The sequence below is a fragment of the Diaporthe batatas genome, assembly GCF_019321695.1.
Source record: "Diaporthe batatas strain CRI 302-4 chromosome Unknown Contig00011, whole genome shotgun sequence".
NCBI lineage: Eukaryota > Fungi > Ascomycota > Sordariomycetes > Diaporthales > Diaporthaceae > Diaporthe > Diaporthe batatas.
The window spans coordinates 2392764-2407791 of NW_025408558.1; the positions used below are offsets into that span (position 1 = coordinate 2392764).

At 54.5% G+C, this 15028-nt stretch overlaps 6 protein-coding genes across 6 annotated transcripts; 3 read left to right on the forward strand and 3 right to left on the reverse strand.

Annotated features, from left to right (window-relative positions):
- The first annotated feature begins 218 nt into the window (after positions 1–218).
- Positions 219–2432, forward strand: KVR01_009226 (uncharacterized protein). The gene is made up of 3 exons (XM_044787406.1): positions 219–993; positions 1079–1237; positions 1289–2432. Exons 1-3 carry the CDS (start codon positions 449–451, stop codon positions 1356–1358), a joined length of 774 nt encoding a protein of 257 aa, XP_044641728.1. The 5' UTR covers positions 219–448; the 3' UTR covers positions 1359–2432.
- On the reverse strand, positions 1489–2326 carry KVR01_009409 (uncharacterized protein; the record flags this gene model as incomplete). Its single annotated transcript, XM_044791275.1, has 2 exons — positions 1489–1505; positions 1528–2326. 2 exons carry the CDS (start codon positions 2324–2326, stop codon positions 1489–1491), a joined length of 816 nt encoding a protein of 271 aa, XP_044641911.1.
- An 871-nt stretch (positions 2433–3303) lies between the features above and the next one.
- On the reverse strand, positions 3304–4170 carry KVR01_008916 (uncharacterized protein; the record flags this gene model as incomplete). Its single annotated transcript, XM_044790741.1, has 2 exons — positions 3817–4170; positions 3304–3759 (listed from the first exon to the last, which is right to left on the reverse strand). Exons 1-2 carry the CDS (start codon positions 3973–3975, stop codon positions 3304–3306), a joined length of 615 nt encoding a protein of 204 aa, XP_044641418.1. The 5' UTR covers positions 3976–4170.
- An 845-nt stretch (positions 4171–5015) lies between these two features.
- Positions 5016–9080, forward strand: KVR01_008996 (uncharacterized protein). Its single transcript, XM_044789728.1, has 2 exons — positions 5016–6726; positions 6778–9080. Exons 1-2 carry the CDS (start codon positions 5101–5103, stop codon positions 8935–8937), a joined length of 3786 nt encoding a protein of 1261 aa, XP_044641498.1. The 5' UTR covers positions 5016–5100; the 3' UTR covers positions 8938–9080.
- Positions 9081–9706: 626 nt separating this feature from the next.
- Positions 9707–11088, forward strand: KVR01_009516 (uncharacterized protein). Its single transcript, XM_044788369.1, has 2 exons — positions 9707–10413; positions 10466–11088. The coding sequence occupies exons 1-2, from the start codon at positions 9837–9839 to the stop codon at positions 10852–10854; spliced, it is 966 nt and encodes a 321-aa protein (XP_044642018.1). The 5' UTR covers positions 9707–9836; the 3' UTR covers positions 10855–11088.
- Positions 11089–11473: 385 nt separating this feature from the next.
- On the reverse strand, positions 11474–11701 carry KVR01_009205 (uncharacterized protein; the record flags this gene model as incomplete). Its single annotated transcript, XM_044794386.1, has 1 exon — positions 11474–11701. The coding sequence occupies one exon, from the start codon at positions 11699–11701 to the stop codon at positions 11474–11476; it is 228 nt and encodes a 75-aa protein (XP_044641707.1).
- Between the last annotated feature and the right edge of the window lie 3327 nt (positions 11702–15028).

The window sequence follows — 15028 nt, forward strand, 5'->3', positions numbered from 1 at the left end:
CTTAAAAGCACCTCGGATCCGCGGTGATGCCTGTTTGTGCTTCCATTCCAGGTTTTTATCACTTTAACGGAGGAAAGAGAGAGCAACGATAATCTAGAACTCGGCTGGAGATGTGTTTCTGAGGCGGGTTAGGGTCACATCGTTATCATTTGATCGATGCAATTCTGCGGCTGGGAGAGGCGTTACGGGCGGAAATAATCAGAGTCCCTCCGCAACCACTCGATCTTATGCAGCCCTGCACGTATGACCCACAATGACGTCTGTTCCAAAATGCGCAGACTTCCCAGAGTAAGAAGATAACAGGACGGATGGCTCGCCGATGTGATGGATTCCCCTTAATCTCGCACGCGCGCTCATGTTCAAAGGACGCCCGAATCTGCTGCAGTGAAGGCTCTTTAGTTATCCAAGACGGCCCGAACTCTGTCGACCTGGATTTTCATCACTAACAATGGCGGCCGGACCGTGGCCCAGGGTCTTCGGGCATGAGTTTCGCTATTCCCACAATCTCTGGGTCTTCCCCCTCGCAGCAGGCATCTCCTGGTTCTCCACGCTGACCATCCTCCTCGTCCGCTGGCTGGCCATCGGGCAGCCCCGGTACCCAGGCCAGGTCAACCCCGAGATCCCCTTCATCAGCGACATCGCGGCCTTCACCTTCCAGCCCGTGTTCATCGCAGGCTGCGCCGTCACGGGAGTCACATTCGCCGGCACCGTCTTCGCCGTCCACCACGTGCGGTACTCGCCCAGCTTCTACGGGCTGACCGACGACGCCGAGTGGAGGCAGAACACGAGCTTCGTGGCCTTCTTCATGGGCATGTTCGCGTCGGTGTGTCTCGTGTGCCTCAGCATCTTCGATACGTTTGAGAACAACGACGAGCACCGGTATATCCTCATGTGCACGTTTGGCGGGCTCGGGATGGCGGCTATCCTGACGGCTGTTGTGTGGTGGGACGAAGCCTGGGCCAACACGGCGCGGTTCCCGGGCTTGCGGAAGTGGTACGTTGATCTTACTCCCCGTCCTGGATCGCGGGTGCCAGTCGTGGTGGTGCTGGGCTGACCAGGTATCGGAACCCTCTTTTAGGTGTGTGCTGAATACGTTGCTGGTGGTAGCCCAGACGGCTCTTGGTGTCTGCTTCACCACGTTTTTATGGATGGGTCGCTTCCGCGAGGCTGGGTTCCTGGAATGGTCGTTGTGCTATGTGGGCTCCGTCTGGCTCGTGTCCTTTGTCGGATATGTCAGGTGCGTTCATCGAAGCCAAGAGACGATAATGGGTACTGACTGTCCACACAGGTTTAGAGGGGACACTAGCGGTAACGGTATCGTCGGCGAGCGCGAGCCTTTATTATATGCCGCGGCTTGACTTTCTTCTGGGCGTTGCCAAAGGCGAAGACTGTTCCCCATCTCACGAACTGGCGGAGGGGTGGCCAAAGAGGGCCTCAGTGATAGAGAATGTTCCGTGCCGTTGTAATGTCATCTTGAGTATGACGGCATCAGACCTCGCAGACCACTGATGATGGATGAAACCAAACTGCCCTCGCCTTCAAACCCAGGCCGTGCGGCCTCGCGCCTAGGCACGATCCTCCGTGGGATGACATCAAAGAGGAACTCCCCCGTCTCGTTGTCATACGGCGCACGATCCCAATTATGTATCTCCGCGACAGAACCTTGCCCATGAACATATCCAGTGATATCTTTCCGGAACGTCTTGGCAATCTCCCAAGGGTCCATGTCCTGCCTCTTAACCCGACCAGGCGGGGCGTGCCAGACCACAGCCCCCGGAGCGCAGTCCACAAGCATGTACGGCAGGTCACCGGAAGGGACGTGATCCCTCGGGACCCAGCCCTCCTCCGAAAACACCACGGAGACAGTCCGCAGCCCGCTCAGGGCTCCGAGGCAGTGGATGAAGGTGATCGCGCCGTCCAGACCGGACCCCAGCATCCGGGCGTCCAGGGCCAGATGACGCACGCTCGCGGGCGGTCGTCTCCAGGCGGCGAGAGAGTCTGAACAGAAGAAGGACGGCCAGTCCCGGCTCGATATGTAAATGGCGTCCAGCTCCGGGTCGAAGTCCCGGTATGGGTCCAAGCAGGCCCCTGCCCCGTCAACGTGGCGGAACTTGAGCTGCCTGCGGGCCATGCGGCGGGACTCGCGGCACACATGCATCAGAGTGTTCCAGCTGAGGTCGATGGTGATGGAGGCTGGGTCGCCATTGTTGGGGTCCTCTGTCCTGAAGATGTGGACGCCTGGCTCTGGGGCCTCGTCCAGGCTGGCTTGCCACACCTCTCTCTGCAGCTCGAGCGGGAGACTGGCGAACTGTGGGAATGACGTCATTGACGTGGATATCCAATGCTTGGTTTGAAATATTATTATGAGGAATTATCCGGAGAGGCCTGAATGAGTACCTAGGTACTCCGTAGACAGGGACGTTGTGTTGGTCCGCCGCCAAGTATCCCGACGTTTACCTTGCTTCCGATAGGCGGCCTTGGGGACAAGTACCATGTATTACAGCCCACTCGTACTAATTACATGCTGGAGTACGCTGAAAAATATCGGCCCGATGTGTATTGGGGTCCAGGGGTCCACTACAAGGTCCGGGTTATACCCGCCGCGAACCGCATCGGTTCACTGATAATATGTAACTCTGGAAGCCTGCAGGCTGGTGAAGAACGACCACCGATACCGCGTCTTTCGCAATCCCAATATTGCGCCGCGTGCCCTCCTCGCGCCCGGGGACCAAAAGCCCTCATGATTCACCTTCATAGTTCAGTGTCTCTAGCGCGAAATGTCATTGGGAACATGGGTGAACCTTCGAGACACTGTGGAATCATGTTTTGATTACAGATAGAGCGTCATGATTTCAAAGTAGCAGCATTCGGTGCTACATCATGCAGCAAGCCTACACTGTATCACCTAGTCACTGGCAAGGCGCGGCCGCGACCACGTCGACATGGTAGCATTGGACTGCTGCACATGCTGTATATCAGGAGGCCCAGAGAGGCTGAAGAAACTCACTTTCTCCTTCAGGTTCTCACTACCCGGCTTGCAGATGTAGGGATGGACCGTGACTCCACTCGGTTTATTGCCCTGCACTATGGGGGATGACCCGGCTCTTGGGAAACATGAAAAGTTCCTAACTCATGATCTACAAGTACCTGACTGCAGTCCAGGTGTCGAATGACTGCGAGTCGCTGTAAGCCATCGTACGGCTCACTAGCTACCTTACACTTGAGCACCACGTAGACAGCTTATTTCCCCTCGGACGAAATAGCTGGCTTCGCTCGCAAGTGTCTTGGAGGAAATCTGGCGGCTTATTCCAACGGCCACTCGGCGACATCGGCTCGTTTGACCGACAGGCCGACGATTCCATCGCCAACATAACCATCCACAGCCTCTCCCGCAGCACCATCGCGCAGGAAACCGACGCGGAACAGCGTCCAGTCAAGGTCGCCCCCGTCAGCTTCAAAGACGCCAGCGATATCAACTATAGCTTTCCACACACGATGTGCCATGGCCCACATCAAGGTGGTGAGACACCAACGAGCCAGGGTCGCTTTGTCGTTCGGGTCGTAGACGCTGAAAGTGCTGAGTGAGATGATGCGATGAGTACCTTCAGTCTTCATGACCGAAAGGATACGCTTGTAGGCTGGGACGAAGATGGTGGCCGAGGCTGGGGGCCTGGAAGGGCCAACGACTGAGATTATGGCATCTTGGCCTCGACTGGCTGTAGTCAGAAGGGTTTCATCGTCTATGGAGCCCTCGAAGTTCTGTCATCCGGTGACATGTCAGCGTCGTGCCTCGACTGAGATTGCCAGGGTACTCACAGGCCCCGCCCTGACCTGAATGGCTGCATTGCTTGCCTGCTCTGGCAGCGTACGCCTGCCAAGAACACTGGCTATCCAGCCCGGCTCAATGCCTCGCTTCACGATGAGTTGGCCAGTTGAGCTTGTCGCGCCGATCACCAGGAGTTTGCCCACAGCCATTATGGTGCGGCGTTCGTGTCCAGCTCGCCTTATTGACTATTATGATTCATACGGATGGATAATAACTGAAGCAACTTTTGGTGTGTTTGAACTTTTCCTCAGCTCTCTGTCACCAACCCAGCCACCCAACAGTGGACAAACTGTAACCAGTTGGCCCTACTTTTGGCCCCCAGCGTGCCCCGATACCTGTGTTGCCATGAAAACCACCTCAGGCTCGGAGCGATATTGCGATGCAGCCAAGGGACATCTTTCCTTGTGTGATGCAGCTTGGCGTTGGAGGTTGCATGACAATTCAAGGTCCCATTCCATCCAACCGACAACCCAAAAGCATGTCAGCATCAACTTCATGACGAATCACAAAATGAAACCCTGAGCATCTCTCACCCGCGTTGTGCATATAAAAGTTCTCACGTCAGCGGTCATAAGCGGAAATACCACGGACTTTCCTTCCAATCCTGCCTCTGAGACGCCGTATGCTCGCACACTTGCATGGCTTGGATGTGCCCAGGTGGTCAGCGTTGACAATCCGTTGCGAATCATTCCGACTGCAGTAGGTCTCAAGCCTGACATGCATCTTGCATCCGCCCTTCTAATGGCCTTCGCTCAAGTGCTCGCATCTTCATCGCCGCTGCAGGGGGCCATGGAAACATCATTGTTTATGGCAGACGGGTGTTGATGGAACAGTTATCAAGAATCCAGTTGGAAATTGAGTGTCAGAAAAGGTTTCAGTGCCTTAAAATACGACGATACAGACTTCATGTATGTCAGAGTCTACTCGGTGGTGTGGAGACGATGTTCCCGCCTTGGATTACTATTCAGGGCTTCACACAGGCAGCCCGCAGATGGCCGCAGCATGCGCCAAACACACGCTCCACCCATGTGCTTCCCGATTTTCAGGTTTTCTTGTGAACATCGAGATCACCGTACATATTCTCAGCACGGCGCGGAGTTCCGAGTGTGACCATGCTGTAGTGAGCTTATAATAAGCCTCGATCAGATCAAACAGAGAGAGAGAGAATAACCGACTATGCAGTGAATATCTGGGCCTGTCCTCGAATCCTTCCAGTTGAAGTTGAACATATATGCAATTCTTCTTTTTGCTTCTCCTGTTCGACAAGCGCCAACATGCCATCCATTGTGCAGAGGCCCGGGGTGGCTGAATCACATGGGCCACGGCTAAGCACGAAACCCAAATCACTCTGGCAGCTCCTTCAAGAAGGCCTGGAGGTAAACCCAGACGGTCTAGCCCTTGCCTGCCCACAGCATCGCGGGGACTCCTTGTCTGGACAACAAGAGTTTACCAATGGCGATATTGGTCCCGGATGGAGCAAGGCACGTAACCAGTTTGAATGGTCCTATTCGCAATTATCGCAGAAGGCAGAGAGCCTGGCCCACAAAATCCTGGGACTCGATCTAGCCGTACAAGGCTTCACGATTGCACCATTCTTGACAAGCGGCCCAGAATGGGCGCTTTGGTTCTGGACGGCAGCCAAGTTGAACATGCCCATCGCTGCCGTGGATCCAAAAGTCCTATCCGGCCATGCAGCAACGTCGCCGTCGAAAGACATACAGGATGCCTGCATCAAGGCCCTCCAACCACAAATTGTCATTGTGCATGACGACTTCGCCGCCGTCGCCTACGACGAGGCTAGTGGCCGCAACGACCAGAACCCAGCGCTGAAGATCATCGCGGACCGCCATTCGAGTTTGGCCCGTCCATTGAGTCTGAGGGCCGACGGCTGGATAACCCTCCAAGAGCTAATATCCTCTCCCGTGTCTGCTTGCGCCAATGGAAATCATGAAGAGTCGGCTGATGGAGGGGAAGTGCCAGATCCAGAAGCCATCGCGCGAATCCTCTTCACAGGTGGAAGCACGGGAGATCCCAAAGGCTGCCCCCACTCCCATGCAAACCTGTCCGCCGAGAGCGAGGGTTTCAATTCAATGCGCGGGCTGACACCGGAGTCTCGCACTCTGATTCAGTCGCCCGCGCATCACATCATGGCAAACGCTGCAGCCCTTCTCAGCTGGCGGGCTGGGGCCGCGGTCATATTCCCGTTCAACGGGAACCAGTTCGATGCGGGACAGTCAATCAAGGCTATCGAGACTTACAAGTGCACTTACCTGCCTGTGCATCACAGCATGTCGGACGCCATCCTGCGGCACCCCTCTTTCAACAAGACAGCGGTTAAGTCGGTTCGGTTCATGCAGATCGGTGGCGCCTTGATCGGATCGGACCTCGCCGCACGATACAGGGACTCTTTCGGCGTTGCGGAAGATGGCTCCTCACAGCTTGAGGTGTTCCCCTTCTGGGGCAGCACCGAAGGGATGTACACGACCGCATGCGTGAAGGGCGATGCGCTTGTTACCGACAACCGTGGTGCCGACCAAGTTGACCTCGCAGAGGGCTCGTCTGACCTGTTGTCCGTAGGACGAGCCTACACTGGCGGGCGCGTGAAGGTGGTAGACCCCGATACGAGGACCACTTTGCCCCGCGGGTATGGAAGTCAATGTGTTGGAGAGCTTCACTTTGGCGGCGACACCGTCATCAAGAAATACCTTGGTGGTGTGTCGCCCGAGAGCTTCTACACAGAGGATGGAGTCTTTTGGTTCAAGACCGGCGATCAGGGCCGCATGGCCCCGGACGGTTCGATCTTCATGCTGGGCCGCTATAAAGACATGATCAAGAGGGGCGGGGAGAACATATTCCCACAGCAGCTGGAGTATACGCTGCAAAGCATCTGCGCCATCAGGGTAAGTTGCTCCCCTCAACATGCTGGCAGTATTTCTGACGGCTCTTGCAAGGCTCAAATTATTGGCATTCCAGACTCCGTCACCGGGGAGGCCTGTGTTGCCGTCGTCGACACATCGAAGTCCGAGCACTTTTCGAAGTTACAGCTGCAGCTCGATATATCCAAGCATGTAGGGCCAGAATTTATCTTCGTCCATATCCTCACGCTGGAAGAATTAGGCCTGGGTGACTTTCCTGTCGGCCCGGGCGGCAAAGTCCGCAAGCCAGTCTTGAAAAGGTTGGTCCTGGAATACCTGAACAAGAAAAAACCAACTGGCAAGTTTGTCAATGGTACATCCGCAACGGCGAAATCTGAAAAAAGCCAGGACTACTGGATCAACTTCGTGAAGTCAATTTGGGCGGACCTGCTCCATATCGACCGCTCCCAGCTCGAAGATGACTTTCGGCTTGAGCACTTCACGGATAGCCTCACGGCAATGAGGTATTGCTTCGAGGTTGAAAGACTCACCTCGAAACGCTTGACAGTCGAGGACGTCCGTGACTCACCAACTATCAGAGACCAGGCAAAGCTCATCTCAAGCGCTAGCATCGAGACGCACGGGGGTGGCAAGACGGGCACTGATGTCAAGCAACGGACAGGGCCGCCCACCATGGCAGATGTTCTAATTTGCAGGGGCCAGGAATCTAAGTTCAGAGAGATACAGGAACTAGCGAAGCCGGTCCTGGATCGAAACGGTTGCACCTGGGACCAAGACGTCCTGGAGTGCTACCTCACAACACCTCTGTGGCGCGGCTGCGTGCTACTCCCCCCCACGCGAACTCATAACCTGCGGTTTGCTTTCGAGGTACATGGTCTGGATTATTCGGAGCTAAGAGATGCGCTGCTCGAGGTCCTCAAGGTGCAGCCCCTGTTGGTCAGCACAGCGATCAACCTGAATAACCAGCTCGTGTTCCTGCAACTACGGCTCAGCGATCATCTGCTCGACAGGGTTATCACAAAAGAGCCGCAATTCGGCTCCGTGGACACGGCAGTGGAATATGGCCTCCATGAACCATTCCAGCTCGTCGCTCACCCACCGGAATTACTCGGTCGCTTCGGCATCTCACCAATTTCCGGTGAACATGATGGACCAGGACCAGTTCATGTCGTGACTATTTCCCTCTCTCATACCGTATGTGACGGCATGACCAATGCCATCATCATCCCCGAGCTGGATGCACAGGTGCGTCTACGCCTGGCGAAGAAAGCTGGTGAGGTTGTGTCTCCGCCCCACATCTCTCCCAGGTTCATCCCGCACAAACTGCACTGTGACATGTACGAGTCTCTAGACAACAGCCTCGCTGCCGAGACCTCTAGAAAGGTGATAGCGTCTCGTTACCGCGGCCTCAGTAAGGAAGCCGTTACCCCGTGGCCGATGTTTGACCATGACAACATAATGAGCATCTTCGGCACGGATGGACACCGAGGGACAGATGTTTACCACGGCGGTATCAACATACAGCGATCACGAAGAGTGCCAGGCATCCTTGAGCTGCAGGACATTCACGGCATCCCGCCCTCGGTGGCACTGAAGGTAGCCTACGGCCTCGCAATCATGCAGATGACGGGGAAGAAGATGTCACTGTTCATGGGCATCGACGCAGCCCGCCACTGGCCCTTCCAGGACGAGTGGACGCAGACGCAGCTGCCGAACCCGCTCCTCATCGGTGGCCCGACGGCAGTGCTGACGTGGGAGCGCCTCAAGCTCGAGGACGAGAAGGTCACCCTCCTCGACATCCTCCGCCAGACGCACGCTGAGGACTTGGAGGTGGCCCCGCACACGCACGTCTTCAACTCCTACGAGGGCATCTTGGCGCACCTGCCCCCCGAGGACGCTGCTTTCGTCCGGGAGTCGCGCTGCTTCGACCCCAAGATCGCGCTGAACCACGTCCCTGACGTGGGGCGCTTCACCGGGGCGGACGGGCTGAAGTCGCTCAAGATCAGAGGGGTGTCTTTCTTTGGCACCGGGTTCACGCCGCTGCAGTCCGGGTTTGACAGCCGGGACCGGGAGGTGTGTGTCATTGCTGGACTCGTGGATGACGTGCAGTGGGACGATCCGGAGAGGGAAGTCGGCGGGTTCGAGGAGAAGATCCTCAGGACGCTGGGCGATATTGTAAAGCCGGAGAACTGGGACGCCACGGCGTTTGGGTTCGCAGAGCCTGTGGAGGAGTGAATTCGGATCTTTGGCTGGCTTCATGATACGGTGCTGTTCTTCTTCTGAATTTCTACGAATGCTGTCATTCTGTCCACATGACGATGAGAGATCGAAGTAGCTGGTCGCGCCTTGTCCAATGAAAGGAATGGTACGACAGCAAAGTGTGAGAGTTGCCTTTCTCACATATGATTGCTTATACGTCGTTAGGATAGAGGCTTTTCGGAACACGTGAGCGTGGCTTGTGCGCTGTCGTGGTTTGTCACTCTCACTCAGCATTTGGTGTTGGGTTGGCAGCGGGGATCGCGTTTCCCAATTTAGTATCTGCTGTGTTTGTGGGGAATACGATGAAGACGTTGGCTCCGATTAGTGGGTAAAATCCGTACGATCAGTCGGAATGGGCCGCCTGAGAGATCAGAAGTCCTTGTCTCACCGATACAGTTGTGGATCCTGAACTGCGATCGCCGCTCAGCCCGTAGATGACGACGGAGCAAATGCATGACCCAGTTGCCACTTTTGCAGCCTTGACATTTACATGTGAGATCTTACCACGGCCAGCCACTCAAGTCAGCTCATTGTCTGGCTGAGTAGCCTCAGTTGCCATGACCAGAGCCAAGGGCTTGGGTCATATTTTCGTATTGTGGGCCCGGTTGAGTAGGATTCCCAAGTGGCCCCATTGGACAAAATGGGAAGAGCTGAACCAGGCTGCAGCCAACATGCATGATATCCACCAACACGTACAACACGGCAGAACTTAATGCTCAATGACATTGTCACAACCCGGTCCCCGCTCGACTTGCCCGTGTAAAATTTCCAATCACTCGTGCGGTTCAATTTACATGAGTTCACTGACTCCCAAGGTCTCGGGATTCCAATTCACTGTCGTTTTCCAGCACGATTGCCTGTCGAACTAGGCCATCATGTCCGGAACCAGCGCCATGGCAGACTTCGGTCTCTCGTGCCCACAGGGCGGGACCTTCTACAGCTGCAGCGAAGCAACCCATCACTTCATCGGCTGCTGCACGGAAAATCCATGTATCGACGGCACAGGGTATTGTCCTCAGACGTCTCTACGCTACACCAGTTACAACAAGGATAGCTACCGTTCTATCCTGCCCCAGAGTTGCGTGGCTCCGTACAACGAGAGCACCTGGTACACTTGCTCTGAGATCGACTCCCCTTTTATGGGATGTTGTTCGTCCAACCCCTGCGCCGACGGCGGATGTCCTCAGAAAGACCTGCTGGCGGCCCAAGTATCCGATATCGAAGAGAATGCAGCACCGTTCATGGCCTCTGCCTCGTCATCAGGTGGGGGTTTGTCAAAAGGGGCGATCGCCGGCATCGCGGTGGGCTGCGCAGCGGCCGTCCTCATTGTAGTCGGCATATTGTTCCTGCTCTACAGGCGGCGAGAGAAGAGGAGGCGGGATGAGCTGGCATCCAAGGCTCAGCCAAACGCAGAGGCAACCCCCGGCGTCTATATGCCAAGCCCCTACCAAGGCGAGTCTATCATCAGCTCGTCTGCTCTCATCGCTTGCTAACCCCCTCACAGACTCTATGGGTAGTCCCGCCACATTCCCCGTATCCCCATATAGCCCACAGCACCACCCTGAGCACAACGCCTTTGGCATCAGCAACTCTCCCGGCCAGGTGCCATATGAACGGCCTGTCTCCACTGCTCCGACCTGGGTGTCCGGCCACACGCACACGCTGAGCGATTACCCGTCAATAAGCTCCTTGGGAACGCACACATGGATGGAGCAGACGCCGAAGCCGAACCTTTACCCAGTCTCCGAGATGGACGCCACCGAAATCACGAGGCCCATGTCCGAGCTCGCCGGCTCGGGGCCGCTGGCTTCTCCGACCACAGCTTACAAATCGGGGTACGAGAAGGTTGCCACGATTGGAGAAGACGAGGAAAGTCCGGAGAAGAGGAAGTAGCCTTTGCAGGGCCTTCATATTTGATGTAATGATCTATGGGATAATTGATGGGACAGTATTGTTAACTGGTATGGCTATGTCGCTGCGTCCTCGTGTATAATTGGCAGCATTAACCACCAGAATTTGAGAACTCACACGGCCCGACACCCAACTGTGCATCGAATGTAAAGCGCTGCCTCGGTGTCCACAAGATTTACCATTTGTAGCGGCCATTGCATTCAAGAAACCCTTGCCACCCGAAATCCAGTAGACCCTCCAGTGATCTTCTTTCCGTCTCGAATTGGCTCATTTCGCGACAGAACTATGTATAGGCGTGATTTTCGACCCTGACGTGGTGGACAGTGGTTCGTTTCCAATCCGGGCACTCCTATCCGCTATTTCTGATTGAGAGTATGGCTGCGCATGGACTTGCAGAAGATCATCTATTTTATGTGGGGACATGTCTGCTGGTTTTCAGTGTTTTGACTACATATTATCTGATTGAAACAAAAATTATGGGAAGGTTAATTGGATGGAGAATATCAAATTTGAATTGATTTACTGAAGCAAAATGCTTCGTTCGCAAGGAACAACACGCTACCAATCTATGAAAAGAAACACAGCGGGTATTCCCAAGGGCCTAGTACCTCCGGGTGTAGTAGCTGGGAGGGTAGATGGGGCTCCAACCGCCCGAGGCAGGCCGCGGGATCCATTGCATTATGTTTTGATTCCCCCAGTATTGCTGCTGCGGGCTGGTGAGATAGGGGCCCTGGTAAGCATTGGTAAACAACATGGGCTGGAAACGTTGGTTGCTGTTCCAGACGCCGTTGTATGTCGGCGGGAAAGAATTGCCAGAAGAGGAAGACATGTTTGATGGCTTTTGATGTGGATTCTTTAGGAACTTTTGTTTTGTTGATTACCTTTCTTGTTTCCTTGTTCTGCGTCTAAACGTATGTTGTAGATTGCTGAGCTGTGGAGAAGTCGGCAAGCTATTCAATTGAATGCGGGCTACTTATACTTGGGTCGAACTGTGGTAGAACGAGGGCTTCTTACGATTCTCGACTTCCCGAGAGTGACATTGGTCGAGACTGCAGTCACTATGCACGGAGTTGGTCACCGATTGCGAGTCAAATGCTTGCCACACTGCAAGACCTCCTTCCATCACCAGTCCTTTGATGACTGCATGTCTTTGGTCCGAGTCACTTGAAGGGTGCGGAGCCTCTTACCTGTGATCAATGGGGGTCTCACCATCTCCCAGCTCAGCACCAGCTCCACGCTTCTGAAGCCAATCCCAGCCTCGCGAGAAAGGATGGACGGATTTGGAAGTGACGCGTGCAGACTGCGGGAAAGAATCTGTGGAGTCCGTCGAATAGTGTTTATAGGCACTGCCTTGAACTAAGGCCCAACAATCCTTGCCGATATTCACCGCGTTTTGGGGGTACTTTGATTCGCACTGCACCTGGTATCGATTTCCGTGTTTCTGGCTGTGTTGAACCGAAAGTGGAGACGCGTACGGGCCCACACTCGTGCAGATAAGAGCTGACCAACAGGTAGCAAGGCTGCCGGACACCGGTAACTAGTCTAAGTATCATCTCTTTGATGCCCCGGCATGATTTATTCTCCTGTGCTTGGCTTTTCCATGAGATGGGGCGACCCAAAGTGCCTGGATTCGACATGCTCGGGCGAGTCACTCGCTGGAGCAGCGTGGATGCGGCGGGGGGCTGATTTATGCTCTCAGACCGCAAGGCTGCAGCTGTCTCGCTGGTGTAAGCAGGTCCGGTGGGTCTGAAGTTTGAGACCAAGCCATCCCTTTTCAGGTAATGTTCGATAAAAGACAAACCCTTTCAGTCGTAACGTAACCATAACTAGTCTAGAATAATATAAGATCCGCTTTAATAGGTTACTGGATGGATTTTAGCTTTTAAATGGGCTTGGAAATTCATGAATTCCGCCATACTAGTATATCAGCATGTATGCAACCACAACAAGCCCACATGCGTGTGGCTCCTACAGGTATCTTGACCAATAAAATTTTGCCACACGGTGGCCAAGCTTCCGGGGAACGGTCACCGCCCATCCGTCTATTACATGGTAATTTCAATTTCAGCCCTTTTTTCACACAAAATCAGTGCGAGTGCATCTGCGTGGGCCCCACTAGCTTCCTGCTTCCCCGAGCGTCGCCATCCACGATCCACACTCTCTCTGCCTTGAGGCTTCGCAAGTTCTCCTTCGCAGGCACGGGTTCTAATATCCTTCCTCCCAGCAAACAACCAACTCAATACTAGTAACTCATGGCTGCACAAGCTCATCCACACTAGATAGGTCCTTTCTAAGTCTACTTAAAGAAGTGCCTAAATAAGTAGTATTTAGAATCTGAATACTATTCCTTTAGGAATGGTGCTCTCTTTGATATTGCACAAGCTTAACCCCTTTAAGTATTGAAATTCGTGGTTTCTTCATAGTTGGGCGTAAGTCCACAATTTCACCATCCCTACCCTCCACACACCGCCATCCTAGACTTGCAGCGGGATGCACAGGCCCTGCGTCCGGTCAGGTCAGTTAGCCTCGTCAAAGCCAGGAGTACTCAAGAAGCCTCAGGCAGATTCTATTACCGCAGATTTCGTGGCGGATAGCGCGGTTCCATGTGTACGTGGCTCTGTGCTCCCTGGCTCCGCGAATGCTTCACGAGAGTGCAGCCCGGTGTGGTGCCTTCTGCTCTGCTATGGTACCTGCGCAATGCACGGCCTAAGACGCCGCCCCCCTGCGCGCTCCGCTAGTAATCTGCTCGGTGATCCCTAGTTACGCGTTTGAGAAATTGTCTCCATCGATGCCTTCTGGGGGCCAACTAGTAGTAGCTCCCAGCGCGCAACACCGTGCAGACCAACCACATCAAACTCTCCTGCCTCTCCTCCCCCCTGCGTCTGTGACATGCCACACCTGCTGCTTCCGTTCGCTGTGTGGTCAATAGCATGCCAGCTTGATGCCCATACCCGCCCCACTGCCCTCTTCCTTTATTTCTCACCCTGCAGTGTCCCGTTGCCATCGCGACCGGGCAGTAAACAATAGGGGAAGCCACTCGCAGCAGACATGAGGGGGCAGTGTTGTTGACTGACCTGCCCCCCTGGCCGCTTGACTCGGTCTCTGATGCGTCTGCACAACCCAATTCGCATCTGCCTCCTGTCTCGGGGTGGTTCGTTCCTGAATTCCAAGGTTATTATTCATCCCGAAGGTTTACACTCTAAACGGTCAGAGATCCAGCTTTATTCTTTGTTCTTTTTTTTTTAAAAAAAAAAGAATCAAAGCCGGGATCAACTGGTCAAGAAAAGCCGAGGGTGAGTGAGCTCATAGCCGCAGCCTCGTGCTGCGTTCCGCAAAATGTCCGTCCCGAGCCGGGCAGTCAAGCTACTGGATCGATACCTAGAGACAGAACGAGGCAGGCGGATCTTCAGCAGTGGTTTTCCTGCCCAGACTTTTCTGTACTGGCGGCCAATGTGGCAAGGGTGCCAAGAAGTTTCAAGTGACGGCACCTGGGCTGTTCCTTGCCAGTCGTGGGCCCGGGAGTCTCGACCTTTCCCGTTCCTTGAAGTGTGCCCCACCCTTAGGCACTCTTGGACGGAGTGAATACCAAAACGTACGGTCTTTGGTTCAATAAGCCATGTAGCAGTAATTTTGACGCTCGGCGGAACGGGCTCTCTGCTCATGAACTCCAGATCTCAGATTCACTCTGCACCGAGGACTCTCGGGGAGGACAACTTTTGTGCCGCAGAAAATTTAGCTCAAAACAGCCTCTTTGACGAAGATTGCACATGTGATTAGCATATACCAAGTGCGACAACAGTTGTCGTCGCTGAGCGCGTCTATTGGTCTGTTTGTTGTTTACCGTGAGATGAGCTGTGCCGTGCGGTCCGGGGGTCCATGAGGGTCATCTCAAAGAGGAAATAAACAGCTGCCGGCGGCTGCGGACTCCTTCTCATGCCCCTTGTGGTCGTGAGCTCTGTAAGCGTTCTCGGGTGAGGGGGCAAAACTGCCTCCCGTGTCGCCTTGCGTCTTCAACCTTTTCCATTGGGTAAATGGGCATGATTCCATGGGCTTCCCACAGTTAGAAAAGCTAGCCAGATAGCCTGGAAAATAAGTTGATACTGCTCAGGTATCGGGGTGTGATGATGTCCAGTGACCCCCCCCCCCCCGGGGGGAG

Bases quoted from the DNA above. Each gene is read 5' to 3' on its own strand.
- KVR01_009226 (XM_044787406.1), top strand. From the start codon at position 449: ATGGCGGCCGGACCGTGGCCCAGGGTCTTCGGGCATGAGTTTCGCTAT. The intron at 994-1,078 runs GTACGTTGATCT...ACCCTCTTTTAG, and splicing joins TTCCCGGGCTTGCGGAAGTG to GTGTGTGCTGAATACGTTGC. The intron at 1,238-1,288 runs GTGCGTTCATCG...CTGTCCACACAG, and splicing joins TCCTTTGTCGGATATGTCAG to GTTTAGAGGGGACACTAGCG.
- KVR01_008996 (XM_044789728.1), top strand. From the start codon at position 5,101: ATGCCATCCATTGTGCAGAGGCCCGGGGTGGCTGAATCACATGGGCCA. The intron at 6,727-6,777 runs GTAAGTTGCTCC...GGCTCTTGCAAG, and splicing joins AAAGCATCTGCGCCATCAGG to GCTCAAATTATTGGCATTCC.
- KVR01_009516 (XM_044788369.1), top strand. From the start codon at position 9,837: ATGTCCGGAACCAGCGCCATGGCAGACTTCGGTCTCTCGTGCCCACAG. The intron at 10,414-10,465 runs GCGAGTCTATCA...ACCCCCTCACAG, and splicing joins TATGCCAAGCCCCTACCAAG to ACTCTATGGGTAGTCCCGCC.